The sequence below is a fragment of the Calidris pugnax genome, unplaced genomic scaffold (genome assembly GCF_001431845.1).
Source record: "Calidris pugnax isolate Ruff unplaced genomic scaffold, ASM143184v1 scaffold144, whole genome shotgun sequence".
Classification (NCBI taxonomy): domain Eukaryota; kingdom Metazoa; phylum Chordata; class Aves; order Charadriiformes; family Scolopacidae; genus Calidris; species Calidris pugnax.
The window spans coordinates 5,334,464-5,357,660 of NW_015090911.1; the positions used below are offsets into that span (position 1 = coordinate 5,334,464).

At 45.0% G+C, this 23,197-nt stretch overlaps 1 protein-coding gene across 1 annotated transcript; it reads left to right on the top strand.

The window, feature by feature from the left end:
- Positions 1–500: 500 nt before the first annotated feature.
- On the top strand, positions 501–19,389 carry LOC106892312 (urea transporter 2-like; the record flags this gene model as incomplete). Its single annotated transcript, XM_014949413.1, has 9 exons — positions 501–666; positions 2,912–3,101; positions 4,114–4,242; positions 7,214–7,406; positions 8,207–8,354; positions 9,988–10,122; positions 11,027–11,076; positions 12,716–12,868; positions 19,381–19,389. Coding segments are annotated over exons 1-9 (1,173 nt in total), but the record flags the coding sequence as incomplete, so codon positions are not given.
- Between the last annotated feature and the right edge of the window lie 3,808 nt (positions 19,390–23,197).

Genomic DNA, 23,197 nt, shown 5'->3' on the forward strand with positions numbered 1-23,197 from the left:
ATTTTCTTGTCTCCTGCTGTCTGCTGCTGTACTGGCAATTTGCATTTCTTCCCTCCAGCTCGCTGCCAGCCAAACATCAGAAAGCTCCCTCCTTGGCAGCTGCAGTAGCACACAGGTACCACTCGGTTACTTGACAGAGGTTATGTCCCCTGTCCAACCAGCATCTCATCACACGCTGCACCAGGATCTGGAGTGGGGGTGGGATGCTGCCTGGCACCTGTGTCACGTTCCTCTTCCTCCCTGCAGCTCTGTGACACAGCTCCATGCCACAGCTCCATGACTCCTCATCCCCCAGAGGAGACACCACTGCCCCAGGCAGCAGCCCACACCCCTCTCAACCATGGTTCAGGCAGGTCCCTTCTCCATCAAGCATCTAAGAAAAAGGGTCTCACTGTGGGGCTCTAAAGTACAGCAGAAAATTGCCAGGGCACAACCAGTAAAGGTTTTCTAACCCATGGGCTTTGTGATTTACAGTTACCTCTTCTCACCACCCAAAAGAGATGGAGCTTGGAGAGATCGTTGTGGCTGACCATTCCAGCGAGAGGCAGTTGTACACGGAGCAGAAGCCCAGAGCCCAGGACCTGCTGGGGAGAAGTGGAAATCGGATCCACCAACTTTTCGGCTATCTCACAGGAGAAATGAAGGAATATGGAGAGTGGATTAAAAGTAAGCAGAAGGATGTGTTTGCGGCTCTCTGGCTAGGAAGAGTTGGGTGGGGACATCTACATTGCCTACAGTACTTCCAGTGGTGGGGCACAAGACGAGGGGCTGTTCTACCCCCTGAGGCACAGCAGAGGCAACGTGGTCTGAGCTTACTGCAAATTTCTGGCCTTTTAACCCAAATCATGTTATTCTCAGGAGAGGGAATCTCATTGCATCCTCTTGCCATTACTGTGGCTGCAGGCATAATTCAGCACAGGCAAAAGACATCTTTTACACTTAATCAGTTATGTGTCATTAGCATCAGGCCCAGAATCACACGTCAGGGCTGGGGGCTTGGTCCTGTTGGTAAGTGCTTTGGATCGGCGACCCTCTCCTCATCTGCGTGTGGGCTGGGGAAGGGGACTTGACTCCCCATTGTGTGGGCAAAGGCTCTTGTATTACCAGCCCCGGGGGAGCAATAAGCACTGCGTCTGTCATGTTGCTGTAAAATACAAAGCAAGTACTGATCTCAAAGGTTTACTGTCCAGACAGGAACAATACATGAGCAGATGGTCCGTGTTACCCAGAATTATTAGGGATTTGGTGCTTTGAGAGGGGATGTGAGACTGTGGGTCCTCTGTCAAGGCTTGTTCATTAGCGATGGGAAATAAGAGACAGCCGTGTACACAGCAAGGTTGTGCACTGACTGTCGGTGGTGGAGGACATGGGCTGAGATGCCCCCAGGCAAGGAGCTCAGCAGCCTGGCAGTGTGGACCCCAGCCACAAGGGATTGTCTTCTCTGCTTTCTGTTCGCTATAGTGGTCCACGCTTCGTAGACATCTTGTCTTACTCCATGTCCTGAAAAACTTTGGCCACTGCCCATTGGTTATGTTTGAATTTTTATAATTAATGCTTGTGTCTAAAACCGAGAGCATTGCTGATTTCATAGCTCAACACCAAATATTAATAACAATTATTCCAGAAAATCCTGATTTTTTTTCCTCTAAGGAACTCATTCCTCCCTGGTTGTAACTGCCTGCCCCCCCAGCAATGCACAGACTGAGGGATGCTTGCAAAGCTGTCCCTCAACTTGCGCTCCAACCCCTTGGGCAGGCTCTTCCAGTGATGCTGAAGAGATGCAAAGTGGTACCCAGCCTTTCAAAGGTCTTCTGTTTAAGCTTCTCTCATCAGAAAGCAACAGGATCTTGCCCAAGATTCAAAAAGTAGTCTGGCACTTCATTCTGTGTCTAATTAACAATCTAAACCACTTGATTTAATTTTAAATATTTAAGAAAATGAAAGCAACATATGCACATGGCATGAAGATATTGGACATGCAAGCAGACTCTTTTTTTCATTTATTCTCCTTGCATCACGTTTAATCACAGCAGTACAGCAATGGTTATGCCTCTCCCAGAAGCATTGCAGAAGAAGACTTTAAGATAATTTGCAGCAGAAGACCCTGCAGCAAAAAGCTATTGTGGTGCTACAAGACCCTCCTCTGCCCATGGAGATCATCAGCATGTCCATAGATGTACATTAGCATATACATTAGATCACTGTACATAGATGTCCTCAGACAGGCTGCCCACACATGTCCCACCTGCCCCCTGCCCTCACCTGGGGTACCCAAGCTTGGTGCCCATTTGCTCTGCCCACGTTCAATGATCTTCTCTAAAGAGTGATAGCTCTTTCTCCTTTGGAAATGCCTCTTTCTCTGGAATGTAGTCCAAAATGTAACAACTTTTCTCTTAATTTAGGTTATTTGGTTCCCAAAGCACTTTTTTAGACACCTTTGAGAATTTGACCCCCTCTGCTATACACAGTGAACCTTCAGGTTCTGGGTCCCTAAAACAGAAAAAGTGTTTCCTTTTTACATTTCCCTACCTACACACAAAGTAGTTTCAGTCTAAGTCCCTCTCTGCGTTTGAACTCTACACCAAAAGGGACTATCTCATCACTAAATTTATAGCAAAATCTTAAGTAATCTACCAAAGAAATACTATTCTTTGACCACCACAGATAAATGGCTTTTTTTATTAATCCTTCCATGAACTTTATTGCAGTCGCCAGTCCATCCCTATTAGCTTTTCAAGTGCCAGATGCAAAATATGCTCAGACAGCAATAAATCAGAGACCAGTTTTACAGTCCCGTTGATACATTGCCTCTGTTCTGTGGCCAGAAAGTGACTGTAGAGATGAGTGTGCTTTGAGGGAGTCCTGCTGAAACGATGCCTTATTGCCGGCATTTCTATTTGATCTCCTCCAGATAAGCCCTTAATGGTCCAGCTGGTGGACTGGATCTTGCGAGGCACCTCTCAGGTGATGTTTGTCAACAACCCTCTCAGTGGGCTGATAATTTTAGTGGGGATCTTCATCCAGAGTCCCTGGTGGGTGCTTACGGGCTGTACTGGAACAACCGTGTCCACATTAACTGCGCTGGCCCTGAGTCAGGACAGGTAGGTGGTACCTCGCGTCTGGGAAATTAATCAAAAATTATTCTTACGGTATCAGGAACCTGGTCATGGGACATAGCCCCACATTTGAATACATCAGAGACAGCAAGACAGCAGACCGGCTTTCCTTATGGATGATTTGGAAGCAGTTAGGTGAGGACAAAGCTGTAGTCCAGGAAGAACTGGCCTGTGCCCATAGTTGGCTGTCTTTGTGAGAGCAGACAGCTATCGCTTTCTGAGAGCTGCTGTCACAAAGATACAGGTCCTTTGGGTCACAAGGAGCCCCTTGGATCATCATTGTTCAGTAGTCAGAGAATCATAGAATTGTCCAGGTTGGAAGGGATCTTTGAGGTCATCGAGTCCAACCATCAACCTAACACTGACAAAACCCACCGTTAACCCATGACCCTCAGCACCACGTCTGCCCGGCTTTTAAGTACCACCAGGGATGGTGACCCCACCACTTCCCTGGGCAGCCTGTTCCAAGGTTTGACAACCCCTTCAGTTAATTTTTTTTTCCTAATATCCCTCCTAAACCTCCCCTGGCACAACTGGAGTCTGTTTCCTCTTCTCCTATCTCCTGTTCCTTGGGAGACTGACCCCCTCCTCACTACACCCTCCTTTCAGGAAGTTGTAGAGAGCGAGAAGGTCTCCCCTCAGCCTCTTTTTCTCCAGGCTGAACACCCCCAGCTCCCTCAGCCTCTCCTCACAAGACTTGTGCTCCAGACCCCTCACCAGCTCCATTGCCCTTCTCTGGACACACTGCAGCACCTCAGTGTCTTTTTTGTAGTAAGGGCCCCAAAACTGGAGACAGTATTCGAGGTGGGCTCTCCACACTCTCCCCTCCCACGCTCCAGTGCAATGCAGTATGGCAGCAACCTCAATGCTTTTTCATCCCTCCCCTGCACTCCCTTCTCTGGGAGCAGGATGCTTATAAACTGCATCTCAGTGGGTCCCTGTGACAGGTCACCATCAGCTCAGCTGCCTGCCTTGCAAAAATTTCTTTCCATTGCAGATCAGCCATTGCAGCTGGGCTGCACGGATATAACGGGATCCTGGTGGGAATGCTCATGGCTGTCTTCTCTGACAAAGGGGATTACTACTGGTGGCTTCTTCCTCCTGTGGCTGTTATATCAATGGCCTGGTAAGTGCTACTTCTCTTCCTATGGACAATTCTCAGAGAATGAGGAGTCCTGCTATATCCACATTGGAAGTCCCCCTCTACACCAGCAGCTCCAGCCATGGTGGCACTGGAAATAGGCATCCATTGGTGCATGGTGCTCGTGAGGCACATTGGTGGGAGCTGGAGTGAACAGACAATACTGATTATAGAACATGGACAAAGCAGCCCCACTTCAAGGGTCTGCAAATGGCCCTCACCACCAGGACACACTCAGGGTAGATATCACGGTTGTTCCCCATCCATGGGCTGAACCAACCCAGAGCCCTCCCTCTGGCTGAATTCAATGTTCCCCTTCTCAGATATGCAGCTGGTCACAGGCGAAATGAATTCCTCCAAGCAGCTCTGAATGCCAGACAATGTCCTTTCAGGATTAAATTTACCATTTCTAAATACGGACAGCACTGTAGAATCTATTTAACAGACTTAACTGAAATTAATTCAAGCGTCGTATTTTAATCACTGTTGGTGATAAGATGCAAGTCATTACTGCATTTCACTGCTTTTAAGATCAGATTTTTTTTTCATATTTTACTTCCTTAGTCACTCTCAACAAAGGTCATTTTGTAACAACCTCTCAAAACCCAGGACATGTTGCAAGAATGTTTAGTTTGTCTTGTCTGCCAGAATTCCTTAAGGCTTTTTATTCAAAATTTTTTGTTCTTTTAGTTCCCAAGGCTCAAGGGTAGAGACAAAAGATTTTTAAATTACACATTTCAGTGATTTTTTCAACTGATACTTTGAATTTCAGCTTTAGAAGTCAGCATTTCTTTAATTGTTTCCTTTTTTTCCTGACAAGATGTATAACTGGCAGAAGCTTTGTATTTCAGCAAGAAATTAGGACACCATTTTCACTGAAGTGTTGATTATTTTTTTTCCTACAGCTAGAAGCAATGAAATCTGTAAACTGCTCTGGGAACCAAATTTGTCATAAAAGAATAGATTTCATCTGAGATTATACAGGGAGAACAAAGCATTTTTTCCACTGATGGTATCTACACAACAGGACACAAGATGTTGCTTTTGAAATGCCAAATAGTTTGGGTGGGGGGCTTAATGACTTTCTAGGACTCAAATGTAGCTTCTTGAAGAATTCAAGGCTTTAAAATCAATTTCTGTAAACTGTGTGATGTCTACTGCTATTTGGAGATTGCCAATAATAGCTTCTCAGCTCACTTATATGGGAAAAGCTCAGTTGGAAACAGTAGAACACAGCCTATTGCCATCAAAGATAGGACCTGGCCTTTCACTCTCTTCCACAAACTTTCTGGGCCCATAAAGAACAGATATTATCTCGCCAGTGTTCTCCCACAAAGGCATTCATGCAGGACACTCGCTCAAATTGGAAATAAGGCAATCTGGAAATGTCCTGAGGAAAACGGGTCTGGTGAACTTTATAAACCCAGTTCTACAGCCAAGAACCTTGGGGAACAGTCATGCTATTGCATGCTTTTTAGTGCTCAGTCTCTAAATATTTGGAGGGTCACCTCAAATACTTTATGTCCTGACCATAGTCAACCATGTTTCTTAAGAAGGAAGCTCAGTTTTCAGAAAATGCCATATGATTTTGGGTGGTACCTGGGCAGCACACAATAACATCAGTCTCATTGACACGAGCAGAAACATCAGTCAAGGTCTGGGTCACAGGTGGCACAACACTTTTCACAGCTCTATTGACATAGTGACTTCACTACCAGATGTTTCTAAAAGGAATGACATTACTTTGCATTTACCAGAGCTTATGACCAAAGCTGTAGGCTGTTTCACTGCTAGAATGGTTATGAACAAGTTATACTTGTTTCTCTTTTCCTTCTCTTCTCAGTCCAATCCTGTGCAGTGCTTTGGGATCCATCTTCAGTAAATGGGACCTTCCTGTTCTCACTCTGCCCTTCAATATTGCAGTGACTCTGTACTTGGCAGCCACAGGACACTACAACCCCTTCTTCCCCACAACCCTAGTTGGAACATAAGAGGTTCCACTCAAATATGAGGAGAAACTTCTTCACGGTGAGGGTGACGGAACCCTGGAACAGGCTGCCCAGGGAGGTTGTGGAGTCCCCTTCTTTGGAGATTTTCAAAACCCGCCTGGATGCAGTCCTGAGTAACATGCTCTAGCTCTAGGCAATCCTGCTTCAGCAGGGGAGTTGGACTAGATGATCTCTATGGTCCCTTCCAACTCTAGAAATTCAGTGAAATTCAGTGAAATACTGCTATTTGGAGGTTGCCAATAATAGCTTCTCAGCTCACTTATACTATTTGGAGATTGCCAATAATAGCTTCTCAGCTCACTTATATGGGAAAAGCTCAGTTGGAAACAGTAGAACACAGCCTATTGCCATCAAAGATAGGACCTGGCCTTTCACTCTCTTCCACAAACTTTCTGGGCCCATAAAGAACAGATATTATCTCGCCAGTGTTCTCCCACAAAGGCATTCATGCAGGACACTCGCTCAAATTGGAAATAAGGCAATCTGGAAATGTCCTGAGGAAAACGGGTCTGGTGAACTTTATAAACCCAGTTCTACAGCCAAGAACCTTGGGGAACAGTCATGCTATTGCATGCTTTTTAGTGCTCAGTCTCTAAATATTTGGAGGGTCACCTCAAATACTTTATGTCCTGACCATAGTCAACCATGTTTCTTAAGAAGGAAGCTCAGTTTTCAGAAAATGCCATATGATTTTGGGTGGTACCTGGGCAGCACACAATAACATCAGTCTCATTGACACGAGCAGAAACATCAGTCAAGGTCTGGGTCACAGGTGGCACAACACTTTTCACAGCTCTATTGACATAGTGACTTCACTACCAGATGTTTCTAAAAGGAATGACATTACTTTGCATTTACCAGAGCTTATGACCAAAGCTGTAGGCTGTTTCACTGCTAGAATGGTTATGAACAAGTTATACTTGTTTCTCTTTTCCTTCTCTTCTCAGTCCAATCCTGTGCAGTGCTTTGGGATCCATCTTCAGTAAATGGGACCTTCCTGTTCTCACTCTGCCCTTCAATATTGCAGTGACTCTGTACTTGGCAGCCACAGGACACTACAACCCCTTCTTCCCCACAACCCTCATCAAGCCTGTAGTGTCCATGCCCAATATCACCTGGTCTGCAATCAATGTGCCACTGGTAAGCTTCACCCCAACGAGTCTATGCTATTTCATTAAAAAGATGACCTTGAATACTAATTTCACATGTGTCAGAATGGCTGTGTGATACGTACAGCCGGTAGCAATTCACAGAAATACATGGTTCGGTTCAGCCCACAGAGGACAGTGCCATAAAAGCCCCAGGGAAAGTCCTGGCTGATCCAGCAGAGAGGCTGATTGAGCCTAAAGGAAATGAGCTGCTGAAATTCTCTTGAGCTGCCCCAAAACAAGTCTTCAGTGCTGTCAGTACAGAAACACATCTGGATATACACTCTGGCTGTCCAGATGTGGCTAAAAGAACATCAGCAAGAGAGTCAGTGATGATGTGAAAAGAGAGAAGAAACATCAGGATCCAAAAGGGGTAGAAATTCATTTATACCCAGTCCTCTCTACCTCTGGAGGATCACCTTCTCAAAGCAACATAATATGCTTCATATAATATATAACAAACTCAAATCACCATAGTACTATTGCCTAGGAACTTTACTGTTTTTCTCCCTCACTAAAGTTACCTAAAAAAAAAATAAAAACAACCACAACCCCTATCTACCATCTTACCACCCCACAAGAAATAAAAGTCCATCTTGGACTGATGAAGTTCAAACCAAACAATCAACTAAATCTGGTTCAAAGGGCATGAGAGCCAGCATTTACCCATCAGTCCCACTCAAAGCCAGGGCTGCTTCCTTTCTTTCTAGCAATTGCCCTGGACAAAATAACTGCTGTGTCCTTTTGAGTGCAAAGATGCAATAACATGCCTTTTTCTGCTGGCTGCTGCAGCTCCTGCAGTCCATCCCAGTTGGTGCTGGTCAAGTGTATGGTTGTGAAAACCCCTGGACTGGAGGCATCATCCTTCTTGCTTTACTTATCTCCTCACCACTTATTTGTTTACATGCTGCAATCGGATCAACAGTGGGGATGTTTGCAGGTAGGAAATATTTACCAAAGAAATTTTTTAACCAAGGTATCTTGATGCTAGCTGTTCTATAACTCCATCCATATTTTAGAGTTGCATGGGCTTGGACATACTTGGTTCAATACTCCTGTTTTTGAAACTGTCTCTAAATTTGGAAGGCCTTGCTAAAGGTCACACAGCATGATGAAGGCAAGAACAGAAGCAGATTTTCTTTAAACTTTGAATTTGTTACTAGATTTGTAACTCAGGCGGGTGGTTTGTTCCACCTTGTTTAACCCTCCTGCCATTGGGTGCAATTAATCCCATGGAGATGATGATAAAGGAACAAAGAGGAATAGTTTCAGAACTGATCTCTTGCCACCGCAAGTGTCTTAAATTACCACATGCAGATGTCTACCTCAGAGCTCATCAGTCAGTGAAAAGAAACAGACTTTTCTGGGATGCAGTTCATTCTATCCTCCTGCAGATTTGCAATAACAGCTAAATGAATGATACTCAAAATGCCCCATCTCTCCCCTAACCAGAGAAACAATCTCAAGATAAGAGAGGTGAATCTGCCCCTTGAAGTTAGACAAGATTAATGCCACTTATGTGACTGATTGTAGCAAAAAAAGTATGATGGGATAAGAGTAGTCTGAGATAACAACCTTGGCAAAGGCACAGTCATCCAACAATAAGTTCTCTGTGCTGTGGAGCACTTTGGATGAGATACAAGCTGCCTTATATTTGTGTTTTTAAACAAAACTATCCATGATTTGTATGGCTAAGAACACTTGGCAAGATTTGTATAGGTTTGCTATTTAATCTAGAAGAGAAAGGCCAGGGGAAAGTATCCAGGGATAAGCACAACATTGAAAGAAAAGATAAACAAGGCCACTATACCAGGAAATGTATTAATCTTAATAGTGACAGGAAGGCAGCCTGTGCACTACATATTGTGCTCTTCTTTTTACTGGTACTCCTGAAGTCTCTGAGAAATCCTGTAGAAGTATCTATGAGGTTAGCTTTGGAGCAGATCCTCTACCCCCAACCCAGTGGGAGAATTTCCACAGCAATTATGGAGTGACCACATCTACTATCTACGCCACATCTAGCAAAGGTCACTAGGAAGAGATAGAAAACACTGCTTAATCCCACAAAATACACTCTGATGTGCCTCTGATAATCAAGATCAGGGTATGTTTGAGGTTTGAGCAGCACATGAGAGTACATGTTTCTTGCAGGAAAGACACCCAGGTGAGAGGGTCCTCCAGGGTATGTTTGAGGTTTAAGCAGCACATGAGAGCACATGTTTCTGCAGGAAAGACACCCAGGTGAGAGGGTCCTCCTACATTGTGGCTGGATCGTCCATCTCGTCACATGGGGCACTAACTACAACACACCCAGTGCATAGGCAGAAAGTTTTGCCTGCAAGAAACCTTTGACACTGGGCCAGATTCCAATCCCAGGGACTTTATCAGAGCTCCGAAATAATGAGCTTCATTCTATTTCATCCTTTTCCTGCCTGTGCAACTTATGCAAGTGTGAGCACGGTTAAGTTTGTCTAGATGTCATAGGGAAGAGATGATGGATTCCCAGGAAGTGACAGGTCCTCCTGTAGATACCTCTCACACCTGACCTGACAGCCTGGCCCTCTTTCTTGCAGCGCTGAGCATTGCATCACCCTTTGACAGCATCTACCTGGGCTTGCACAACTACAACTGCGCCCTGGCGTGCGTTGCGATCGGGGGCATGTTCTACGCCCTGACCTGGCAGACTCATTTGCTGTCACTTGCCTGCGGTACGTATCTTCTACAGGAAGGGAAGACGAAAATTTATGCAGCCAGGCAGTCTACGGGTAGTACAGTTTTAGAGTCAAACACCGCTCTGCTGCAAAACTAGGTCCCATGCAAGAGCTATTTCTGTGGTGGCATGGGAGTTGAGCTCGGATGTGCAAGCTGCAAGCGCAGAGAGAAGGGCCTGAAAACATCTAGAAATGGTGGAAGTACTGTCTGTGAAAGCAGCAGAAGCTATGCCAGCAACAGAAGCTTAACAAATTAGCAACTCAGCTCATAGAAGCAGCCTTTTCATAACTATATGTATCATTAGAGGAAGTGTGTCATACAAAGAGAGCTATTGCACAAGGTCAGTTTAAAATCCACCTACCCAAAGACCCCGTCTCCAACAGCAGCCAAAACCAGAATCCATGGGAGGAGCTTAAGAATACTGTGGCATATATACAGTCCCGGTGAAGATTCACCCAGGCTCCAACTGTTTGCATTTCAGTAGTTTCCTCTCCTGAGCACAAATTCCAGATCGTCCCATAGCTTTCCCTTCCTTTACTTTGTCCTTGGGTGCCACTTCTGACACCCCTAGGGCCAAGAGGCCCAGGGCCAACTGCTCATGGTTTGAAGCCACAGCACAGATGGTGGTGGAGAATTTCTGTAATCCCCCCCTGCACACAGGACGAGTTGTGCCAACTGATCAAAGAAATCACACCACTAGATACTCTTGACAAAACCACGCTCTTCATCCACCTCCACAGAGCAGACAGGACCCAATGTAGTCCATACAGCCAGACACAGCACTGGGGATTTTTAACTAATTGTTGAATTCTAACATTAATCCTCACATCGGGTAGCTGGGAGGAAATTTTATTGTGAATTTGGACAAAATTACTATTTCTGATGTCTTTATCTTCTCAGCATTATTTTGTGCCTACTCTGGAGCAGCTCTTGCTAATGCCTTGTCTGTGGTAAGTTGTTGGCTGTTTTTTTTGGGGGGGAGTGGGGGAGAGTTATGAGGGGGTTTTTTGTTTCTTTTAACTGTATTCTGATTTCTTCTGATATGTTAAGGAAATGCCTCAAAATTCTCCATGTCAGCTTTGACAGCATTGAAATGAGAATGCTGCAGCCAGTGGCTGTCAGTTGAATTCTGCACTTGCAGGCTCCCATAATAATATTTCAAAGAACTTTGGATCATCTCATCCGCAACAGGACAGTGAGGATGAATATGTGAATTCCAGCAACAGTGAGCGCTTTGAGATGCAACACCTAGTTGCAGGCAATATTTTTGAACAATTCCCAATGGTCTAATTTTTTCCAAGCTTCTTTGGAGATCTTCCTCCTACCCTACCCACAGATATTATTTAATTTTGATCTGGATATGAGTATTACAATGGATGGAGACTGTTCCCTGAAATACAAAATTATCGTATTTGGAAAGATTAAGAAAAAGGTGAAGCCAGAAATGCCAAGCTATTTTTTTCTACTTTAAGACCTGAGAGATTAAAGCAAAACCATATTTTAATAAAATTGATTTAATAACTTAAAGGAAAAAAAAATCAAAACTAGTAGCTTCATACATTAAATGTTTTCATCTGGCATCCACTCAGTACCATGTAGGTCTCTGCAAAAAAATCAAAACTAGCAGCTTCATACATTAAATGTTTTCATTTGGCATCCACTCAGTACCATGTAGGTCTCTGCAGATGGGTTACATGGTTAAGCACAACTGCTTTGGGGATGCCTCAGAAAAAAAAAAACATTAATTTTTTTCTCCTTGTGATCTTGTTTTTTGGCAGACCCCAAGTCAGGTCATGAGGTAGGGTCACAGAGCAGGACTGAGGGTTGGATGCAATGCCAATAACACATGGGCATTCAGTACCATCAACATGTGTGAATAGTTCTCTCAGTACATGACATTTTGCGGGACAGTGAGGGTGTGATTCACCTCATTTATTAGAGAACTTAAATGTCTACATGTGAGCTGGGTGTCTTGGCTTTCATTACAGCCAGCAGAGCTCTGGAGTCTGATTCTATTGCTTCAATAGTGGTGCCAAGTATGATTATGGTCATCAGCTTCATCTCCAAAAAGACTGAGGTTTCCAACGTGGGATGCCATATGTATCCCGGTATATTTCTGATAAATTACATACCTCTGAGTGAGCAGCTGAAATGACATTTGGTAGCAGAGGAGCTTCCCAGACTTCCAGTGACCAGCAGGCACCTAGCTCACATGTAGCACCTATGCAGACTCCTGCATCTGGGCATTCTCCTATGGATCTGAATGGGAACTCCTGTAAGGGAGGGGCGGGGGGTGTCAGCATTCATAGAACCATAGAATAGTTTGGGTGGGAAAGGACTTTTAAAAGTCATCTAGTCCAACCCCCCTGCCATGAGCAGGGACATCTTCAACTAGTTAAGTTGCTCAGAGGCCCATCCAACCTGACCTAGAATGGGAAGGGATGTCTGGTGTCGCACTGTCCTCAGGGAAAGCACAGGTTCTCCCAGCTTCTCAAATGCAAGAATTTAGCAACAGGCAGAAGTAAGCAAAGTGAACATGTACAAAGAGGTACCAAAAGGCACCTGTCTGTCTGTCCTCTCCCCTTCCAGCTTGGGCTGCCACTCTGCACCTGGCCTTTTTGCTTCTCCGCACTTCTCTTTTTGCTGATAAATTCAGACAACCCAGCCATCTACAAAATCCCTCTTTGCAAAGTCACCTACCCAGAAGCCAACCGGGTCTACTACCTGAGAATGAAGAGAAGAGCATCTGAGATCAGGAGAGAAGAGCAGAAACGAAAGGAGCCGAAACCCTCCAGCGACTCAAAAATAAACACAGGAGGGACCCCTCTGTGCACCCCCAAAACCCGTCACGCTTACTGATTTCAAATGCCCATGAGTGTACATTTTTTTGGTGGTTTTTCAGATGCTAGCCAAGCACATCATAGCCACAAACACCACCTTCGGTGGCAGTCTGCAGGCTGGGGATTCAGCATCCCATGCTCTGGAGAAAACATGATTTGCCCTTGAGCTAAGCTTTCCAAAAAGCACTCAGGTAACATAATAATGATTGCCGTATCAATTCACATGCTGTTAACTTGAAAGTCACCTCTTATCAATAATAATTATAAGAATAGGCAGAAGAACATTAGCACTGACAAGAGGCTGCATTTAATTTCAGGCATATAATTTAACAAAATAAATATGCTGAGAAGGCATTGGTATCTAATAATAATAAATAATGTAAGAACTACGTCAAGAGCTGCACTTCAAATTAAGAACATGTATATTTGAAAGTCGAATAAACAGACTGATCTCTTCCTTTCTTGTGCCCCATCAATATCTAACCTTCTTAATCCCTCTTAACAGCTACAACATACACAGGTAAATATTTTTACAGAGTGCATACTATTTTTGGTACCATCTCCTGACTCCTTATTAAGTGCTAAGACAATGAAGGTATGAATATATATGCTTTAATCAGACCAGAAAAGTTATTAGCTAGCAACAATCAAACATTTTTCTTTTCCTTGAGTCATTTTCTGTCTTACAAACAGAAGATCTCTCTCCTGCTGAATGCAGGATGACAGGTCTGAGTCCCTGCAGGCATCCAGTGGTAAAGAAGAAAACTTCACATAAAGAATGAGATAAATATTTGCTGTTGATGGCAGTTACTGCAGTTCTTTCCTTCCTCTTCCTAAGGGAAAAGTGTCCTTGCATTAAGCCATGAGCAATAAACAAGTCACAAACTCCCCTTGATGTTTGCTGAGTGTCAGACTGGGATCTTCTCTTGGGTCTTCAGTGTCTGACCTGCCCCAGAGAAACCTCAGGAGGGACCATCAGCGTTAATAATGGGAAACTGAGGACCCTTCTGCCAGTGATCTCCCTGGGAGCTGGTTTCTGACAGGCACAAGGTGCAAGGAAGACATGGCCACTTCATACATCCTCCAAGTCCTTACAACAGGGAAGTGTCAATTGGCATAAAAAGGACTTTTCCTGGGAACCTTTCCCAAAACTTCAGCAGAACAATCCTGACAGAAAGTGTTCCTCATTCTAAAGTCACGTCACATAGTCAGTTAAAAATCACAGCTCCAAAGGACTTGAGGATTTAAAATGCAAAGAGACTATGCAACCACAAGCATACAGATCAGATGCTCTCCTTTCTGCCTCTTTATGTGGGTTGTTTCTCACATTCATTTGAGTGTCTTTGAGCAGGTCTCACCCAGCTCTCACTCAGCACATGGACCTTTCTAAAAATGGGTGAGCCTGGGTGCTGCTCATGGGACTGTTTATGCCTTTATGAGCAAAAGATCACCGACCACCAATTCCTGTAAACATCCCCTAGAAGGAGCATCTAAGATTGAAGTCTACCTGGGAGACAAAAATATGGCACCATATAACTATGTTGAGATGTCTTTTAAGCAAGTTAGGCCATTCCAGGGGCTTTAATAAAATTTGGGTTGTACTTCATACCCTATCTGGATGACAACAGACTTGAGATTCCACCTGGCAGGATACTCTCACACATGCAGGTAAGTCCACGTTTCAGCAGCCAAGACAACCCTGTCATTGAAAATTTAGGGATTCAGTGAGCTTTGTAGCCATTAAACACTGGTCCACCCTCACACTTGGGAACCTGTGTCACACCTCCCTACCATTTTAGACCTCAAGCTAACATCTGAACCTGACCTTACAACTGAACCTACCCTCCAGGAAAGCACTGAGAGAGTGAGCTGGCATTCTCATATACCACAAGTCTTCTTGGAGACAAATAAAAGACCGAGAATCCCAGCCTGATATGTTAGCCTTGAGGTTTTTGTTGGCCCAGGGCAAAGTAAGAGGGATGGGACTGAGCACAGCTCGATACCTGATCTATCTCTAATAGAGAGAGGAACATCCGAGAGATGGAGAACTGCAGCAAGCAGAAAAGCAAATCCACTATAATGGTCAAAACCTTCCATGCAAACCCCCGTAGCCTCCTGGAGATGTTGAGCTCTGACGAGCAGTCAGAGCCCAGAGGCACAGCTGTATCTCTGTAACACAAAGGCAAGAGATGAGAATCACTAATTTAGGAAAAACAGATTGTTTGCAAAGAGCAACCTGTGACCCAGTCATTGCACAAAGGTGGTTATGCCTCAAATCTGTCACAAAGGACTGCTGCAAATGGATCTACGGTGTCATGCAGCATTAAAGGGCTTCTGTAGGCTGCATGTGCAACTGCTTATTCCTGCACAGTGACTCCAGAAAAAGCAAAGGCACCATCAGAATCATAGAATAGAATCATTGAATCGTTTTAGTTGGAAGAGACCTTTAAGATGATTAAGTCCAACTGTTAGCCTGGCATTGCCAAGCTATCACTAAATCATGTCCCTCAGCACCACGTCTACAGAAAAGGTGTCAGCAGGCAGGGAAGAAAGCAGAGAGCTACAGAAGAACAGGCTGCCATGCTGCCCTTTGAGCCATGATACCAGCAAACCAGTGCTAGCAGAAAAGCAGTCTGGTATGGTCCCTGCAGACTGCAAGATCGGGGACATCCCAGTGTTACTGCTGCTGTAGAGAAACAAAGAATGGCAGAATAACACGAGGTGACACCTAGCTGCTGGAACGCTTTCCATCTATAGCAGCCAATTAAGTATAAAGCACCTGCAAACAATCAGGACCCATTCATAGAATCATAGAATTACAGAATGGCTTAGGTTGGAAGGGACATTTAAGGGCCCTCTAGTCCAACTCCCCTGCCAAGTTGCTCAGAGCCCCATCCAACCTGACCTTGAATGTTTCCAGGGATGGGGCATCCACCACCTCTGAGGGCAGCCTAGACCAGCATCTCTCCACCCTCGTCATAAAAAAAAAATCTTCCTCAGATCTAATCATCTGCTCTGCACAGTTTAATTTAGCTCGTATATAATTCATCATTAGAGAAAGAATTGAATAGTGGCAACACGAAGTTACAAAAATATTATACAATAATACTGGAACCATATTTTTTAAGAAAAGCCTCAACTGTGGTTAGTTATGTCAAGCATATTATTTGTTTTCTTATAAATAAGAGTGAAGTCCAAGCACAATATGGCTATTGGAAAGAATTTGTCATATAAGAGCCACTGAAGAAATTAATTCCTCAGCCACAAGCAAATCCATCCTGAAATCAATTAGTAAAGCAATTTCTAGAGTTGAAGCCATCCTGAAATCAATTAGTAAAGCAATTTCTAGAGTTGAAGCCATCCATAAAAAATAGGGTATAAACCGCTTTATTATGTTTCCAGCTAATCAAAAGATTTGAGTAACTATAGCCAGTACCAATAATTCTTGAAAACAGCCAAGAGAAATCAAGCATATCCTGGAAGGAAACAGTAGACAGTAAAAGCATGAACTGAAGTTATCAATGGTAGCCCCAACAGCCTGCTGTCTAACAAGTTCTATAGAAAATATTCACTAACAGAAAGAAAATGCACAGTTTTCAATGGGACTAATTATTTTTAGGCTGTTCCCAGGGACCTAACATAAAACAAATATGCCCATGAAAAACAGAAAAGCCTAAAAACTAAGGCCTGTTCTACAGATACACTCCCCCCAGCTCAAATGAAAATAAATATTCCTGTACAAATTAATGCCTGGCCTAGCAGTTGTATATATAAAAGCAATATCCTGAAAATTCACTTTCAAAATCTGAACATCAGTAGCAAACGGGAGTGGACTAAGCAACACGAAGGAATAGCAAGAGACCTCCCCAGTGAACAGAGAAGACCATCCAGGACAATAACTGGAGTCCAATGTTAAATCACTGCATATACTCTGTGGCTCTAAGAAAAATGCTTACTCTGTGGATCCAGATGTCATTTTTCTTACCAACCCCCAAAAAAACCAACTGTTCTCTTTGATAGGACATTTCCAGTTCTTCTCATATAGACGTGCTTCTGTCAATAACATCAGTCACAGAACCTCTTACAGAAAAAGCTGAAGAGAATGCTTTAGATGTCCTGGCTTGGGTATTGATGAGTCCAGAATGACTTCCCTGTTAAATACTCGTCATGAACAATTAGCAAAGCTGTGCTGAGGGAATGTGGAGGGGAAGGATTTGTCTTCTCAGTGGACATTAGTCTTGGCAGAAGTCAGAGCCATGCTTCTGACCACACCTGAGCTTCCTAGCTGCTGGAGCGGGACATTTACCACCTGGTTCCTTCATCCTGAAGACCTCTTTTGTGGTCCCTTCACATAGTAATGGGGTCCACAGCAGACAGAAACAGCAGCACAGAGGGAGAAAAACTACAGGAGATGGCAGCGCCTCTCAGCCCAGGGAGGACACACAAAGCTGTAGGGCTGGAAAATCTGCTGCCATGGTTTCCAACAGCGATGGGGTGAAGTGGCTGCAGTAGTGTATGGGAAACAAGAGCCAGCAAAGTGTGACGGGTTAAAGTCTGCTGTCACTGAGCTGGTTTCCTTGTTGGCCTCCACTCTTAATTAAGCTGCCAGAGCTGCTCTGAAGCAGAGCCCGTGCCCTTCCCTCCTGGCTCTGTTCAATACTGCTCTGAGCTTAAAATAAGGACTGTCATTGTTTCAGTCCTTCTGCAACGTTGACACTTCTTCTTCCCATGCCTGACACTACAGATCAGTGCAAATAGAAGGGTGAGACTGTCAGACACATGGAGAACAGGTGAGTCCCTCCCTAAACCTCCAGCAACCAGCATGTGGAGCCAGCCAGCACCACAGCAGCCACCAGCAAACATCGGGAAGGGTCTTTTGCTCCAGAGGAGTACTTCAGCAGCACAGTGTGTCACCACAAGCTGGAAAACTCAAGATTTCACAATATGTAAGGCCAGACTGGATGGGGTTTGAAGCAACCTGGTCCAATGGGAGGTGTTTCCTGCCTATGGCAGGGGTTTGTAACTAGATGATCTTCAATGTCCTTTCTAACTCTAACCGTCCTATGCTTCTAAGTGCGAATAAGAAAAACCCCTAAAATTTCCAGCTGCTGGGAAGTTTCTCTGTGTTTTGTCCAAGCCAAATACCTCCAGTCTGCAATGATAGACACGATTCCTAGTGCTGTAGACTGACTCATTTTTTTTGTAGGTTACATTTGCCAGGATTACAGAAATACCACCACTCTGAAGGTTCGCCAAACACTGACTCCTCGATGCCCCTTCAAGAGATGAGTGTGTTTTAATTTGGAAGATGGAAGGAGTTCTAACAGGAAACAAATCCTTGATTGCAGTTGATTTTGCAGTTCCCAGGGGGTCTTTTACAAACTCCTGCAGCTGCTGCCACAGTTGGAGTTCACACATCCCAGTGCTGGGATGAGAAGGCCAGGGGATAACTCTGTGGGGAAGAATTGTGGTTCTTCCACCACATTTTTCCTGGGAGTGAGTTTGGGAACCTCTGACTACAGCTCAGCAGCTCCTGAGTGCACTCAATTACATCAGTGCATTAGGTAGCTTAAGCTGTCGTGGAGCTGCATCCTCACATTCTTCTCCAGGGACAGCCCTGTGCCTAGAAAGTTGAGGCAAACCCAAATTCATGTTCCCAAAACATGCGGCTTCACTCAGCACAGCAGAGGTGGAGCACCAAGTACATGTGGATCCCTTCCAAAAACAATCAACTACATTACCTATCCAAAATGAGCACATCTCAACAGCTGCAAATCAAATTGTTCTGTGCACCAAACTGGGAAAGGCAAAGACAGAGAGACAGAGGCATCCCTGACCCATGCAACTGGGATGATTTGGAGTCTTTTTCCCTTCTCTCCAGGGCACCCCAGCCTGCACCTGACCCCGCTTGTCTGCACTCTCCTCATTTCAACCAAGTGCTGACAGCTCGCTTCCTCCGTCATTCACAAATCTCCACTCTGCAAAACCACTCAGCCAGAAATCAGGCAGCCACTTCCTGGTTGCAGAGAAAACCAGAAGGGCAAAGATGACGACAAACTATCAGCCAGTGGTTGTTTCTTACTGTAGCTGAGTGAGTTTATTTCACTTGTGTAAATTAAGTCCTTTTTAGGGCATTTTTCATTCCCAAAAATTCACTTATCCAGTAGACATTACTTTTTTTTTTTCTTTCACCTATGACAAAATTATCATCCTTGCTGCAAATGGATTTATGTCTGCCTGTGTGTGTGTGCATAATAATGCTGGTCTGCAGGGGTTGGTCTCTTCTTCCAAGTTACAGACGATAGGACAAGGGGTAATGGCTTCAAGTTGCGCCAGGGGAAGTTCAGGTTGGATATTAGGAAACATTTCTTTTCTGAAAGGGTTGTCAGGCATTGGAATGGACTGCCCAGGGAGGTGGTGGAGTCACCATCCCTGGAGGTATTTAAGAAACATGTAGACATGGCTCTTCAGAGCATGCTCTAGTGCCCAAGATTATTGGTTTGTGGTGGGATGTTGTGTGGGTGGGTGATGGTTTTTGGTTTGGTTGTTGTTGTGTGTTTAGGTGGTGGGTGGTTTGGTTTTTTTTGTTTTTGTTTTTGTTTGTGTTTTTTTTTGTGGTTGGACTCGATGATCTCTGAGGTCCCTTCCAACCACTACGATTCTGTGAATCTGTGATTCTGTAGTACTGCTACAAAACCCTGCAAGCATCTACAGCCAGAGTAACTCTGCTTCTATCTATTGCACTGATTATTAATTTTCAACTGTTTCTTGTTGGAATTATCATAGTATTCTGCTCTTTGCTAAGGCCCAACACATTCATGTCCTATAAGATACAGGTTAGCTAGAATGGGTTATTTCTTCCAAATCAGGCATGCCCTGCGTGAGACTCACACCTCCACCATCAGGGCAAAGAAAGGGCAAAGCGCATGAGACTCTACAAAACTGGGATTAGATACAGGGAGGTCAAGTGAGCTGACAGTGAAATTGCAATAGTGAATGAACCAGCAGAAAAACACCTTGCTTTCCATCATAGAAAATGAGGCAAGTTTGGCCAGCGATGTCATTCCTATGGGGATCCTGCTGTCTTGACATAGGTCTGGAAAATGTGCCTCTTTGGATTTGGGCTTTTCCCTAGAGGCTTTTCCCTGGAGCCTGGAGAACAAGAGAGGACTTTGAAGCTGAAATTTAGAATTCTTTGAGTTGCAATTTCCTCTCCAGTCCTACAATACAGCAATCCAGTTAACCTCAGGATTCCAAAACCCTCTAGTATTTCAGGATGTTTCATTACAACTGATCCAGTCAACAATGCTGCAGGTGACCAGAGGAAAAAAGAAGCAGTCTTGAGGTTCAGGCTCATGACATGAAGCAGAGAGCTTTGCTCACCATCAAATCCCGAGAAACAAACACAGTCATGCCAAGAGCCCAGCAGAACTGGTAGTCCCTCTGCCAGGATAGATGCACATAAGAGAGAGAGAGGAAAACATATGAAGGTGTCTGATGCTGAAAACAACCATATGAGAGGCCAGTTACTTCCAGCCAAAGTGCATATTATCTTGGGAGCCAGTTGGCCATAACAAGTAATTGGAGCTAGGATCATGACTGTGAAAAAAATTATTTCCAGGAAAGGTCCCATAGGTGCTTGCAGCTCAATCTCATTTCTATAGACCTTCAGGCCAGCCAAGAGAAATGGCCACTGTTGACAGGAAAAATGATCGTGAAGCCTGGAAAAAGGCCAGGCAACACAAATCTGAGCAAGGGAACCCGGCCAGATGAATGCGCTTGGCTTTTCTTTGGCTTGTTTTTCACTGGGTTTCATGAGAGACTTGGCAACCTGGTCTTTCTCAGGGGCACAGAGACATTCTCTGTGCTGGACACCATGGCCACCTCTACACTAGTGAACAGAATGGCACCAGATGGCAACTCATCATCATGGTGAGTCCTTGGTATGTGTTACCTTGGCCAACTAGCTCACTTCCAAGGTATTCTTCTCTCTCACTAGCAGCAGCAATTTAAACAAGCATCTTGAAAAATCTGCAATGGAAAGAGATGAGCTGTTTGCTACACAACACTCAGGTATTCAGAACACCAGCCTACAGGAAGAGAGTCTAAACCTCTGCCTAAACTTGGGACCTAATTTCCATAACAGTGTCGAGCTTTCTTGACACCCTATTCTATCCACAAACCATTTACAGCCCACTCTTCACAAGTCGCTGCCCCACTCCTCTCCCAGTGGCTTTCCAGGCAGCAGTTTTGCATCCTTGCAGCTGCATGAACTGAGAAGATGAGTTCTAGGAGAAGGTCAGGCTGGATAGAAAGGACAGTGGGTCTCCAGAGCATGTGGGCAGATGAGGGGAGTGAAGTGTGTGCATTAGACGAACCATTTATTTGGGGACCATACATCAGCAGCAGTATCCAGAGCCTTACACAAGCTCAGAGCACCAGGATTTTTGACTGCACAAGGGCTGGGGAACTGCTCTTCATGAGCCCTTTAAGAATTGCATCTGAATATTTGCTCTGATTTCCATAAGGGCACATGTGCCGGACACAGACCATGAGAGGGAGTTGGATACCAGAGCTGGACAGGTCTCCTCTCCAGCCATCCTGATGGCCACTAGCTAGAGGAAATGCCATCCAGCTGTCACACAGAGGAATGACAAATAGCAACATTCTCTAGATAATTTTTACAGGCCAAAATGAAGAGATAGAAGCTGCCCACACCAGCTTGGCTTCCAGTCTACTCTGCGTAAAGACAAAACTACTTGCCTCAGCAAAAGACTGAAAGATTGTGACAAAATCTGGTGTTTTCTGCTGAAACCGATTTTTCCACTCTGCATTTGCTCATGAAAACAAGACAACAAAAAGCAACCTGACTGCAGATGCCAACAGGCACAGACATGTAAATGTTTCTCCTCCAGCCACCGTGCCTCTGGGAGAGCTCAGCTCTAGCCCGGACAGAGGAACTGCCTCCTCAGCCAGAACATAAGCTGAGCATGACTATACCTCAGCACACCATGTGCTTAGCTCCCCCCTCCAGCCATACCTCCCTTTCCATTGCTGCCTTTCCACACTGCCCGAGGGAAAACACAGACTGGGAACTCGACTGGGAGTGAAATGGTGGATTCAGTCAGAGTCAGCAGGAGCCTAGACCAGGGGACAGACGTCCCTTATCCTACACTCCTAAGCTACTGGAGCAGTGTTGGAGCACCCTTTGGTTTTGACATTCTCTCCCATAAGAGACACGTAACACCCTCATAGACACATTCATGAAGGATGGGCTGGCTACATGGACTGTGCAGTGGACTGAGAACGGGTTCAATGGAAGGGGTCAGAGGGTTGTAATCAGTGGCACGAAGTCCAGCCAGAGGCCAGTCACTAGTGGTACAACCCGGGGGAATATATCTTGGGGCCAAAACTGTTTAAGACCTTCTTGAATGACCTAGGTGATGGGGTAGAGTTCACCCACAGCAGATATGGAGAAGATACAACACGGGGAGGAGGGGTTGATCAGCCATCCACAGGGTCCTCAACAGGCTGGAAAATGGGCTGACCAGAACCTCTTGAAGTTTGACAGGGAAGAAGTGCCACGTTCTACACCTGGGGAGGAATAATCTTGCTGGGTTATTCCATACCCCCAGTTATGCTGGTTCACCATACCCTCAGGAAATGCTGAGGGCCACCCAGCTGCCAGGAAAGGCCCTGGTGGACACCAACTTGACCATCATCCAGCCCTTGCAGCAAAGGCGGCCAACAGCCTCCTGGACTGCATTAGGAAGAACATTGCCAGCAGGTCGAGGGAGTGATCCTTAAATTTCTTCCCCTTTACTATGCACTGTTGGGTAACATCTGGCATACCATGTCCAGTTTGGGGCTCCCCAGTAGAGGAGAAACAAGGCCACACCAAGAGACACCAGGAAAGGGACACAAAGATGATCAAAGGATTGGAGCACCTGTGGTAAGGGAAGAGGCTGAGGGAGCTGGGACTCTTTAGTCTGGACAAGTGAAGGCTCAGGGGGATCTTCTCCATGTGGACAAATATCTGATGGAGAGAGCAACGAAGGCAGATCCAGAATCTTCTCAGTGGTGCCTGGTGTCAGGAGCTCAGTTCCCCAAAGGCATTTCCCAACCAAGAAGGGGTGACAAGGGGTCCACAAACACTCAGGTGTTGAAGAAGGCCAACAGCATGCTGGCCTGTACCAGGAACGATGTCACCAGCAGGACTAGACCACTGACC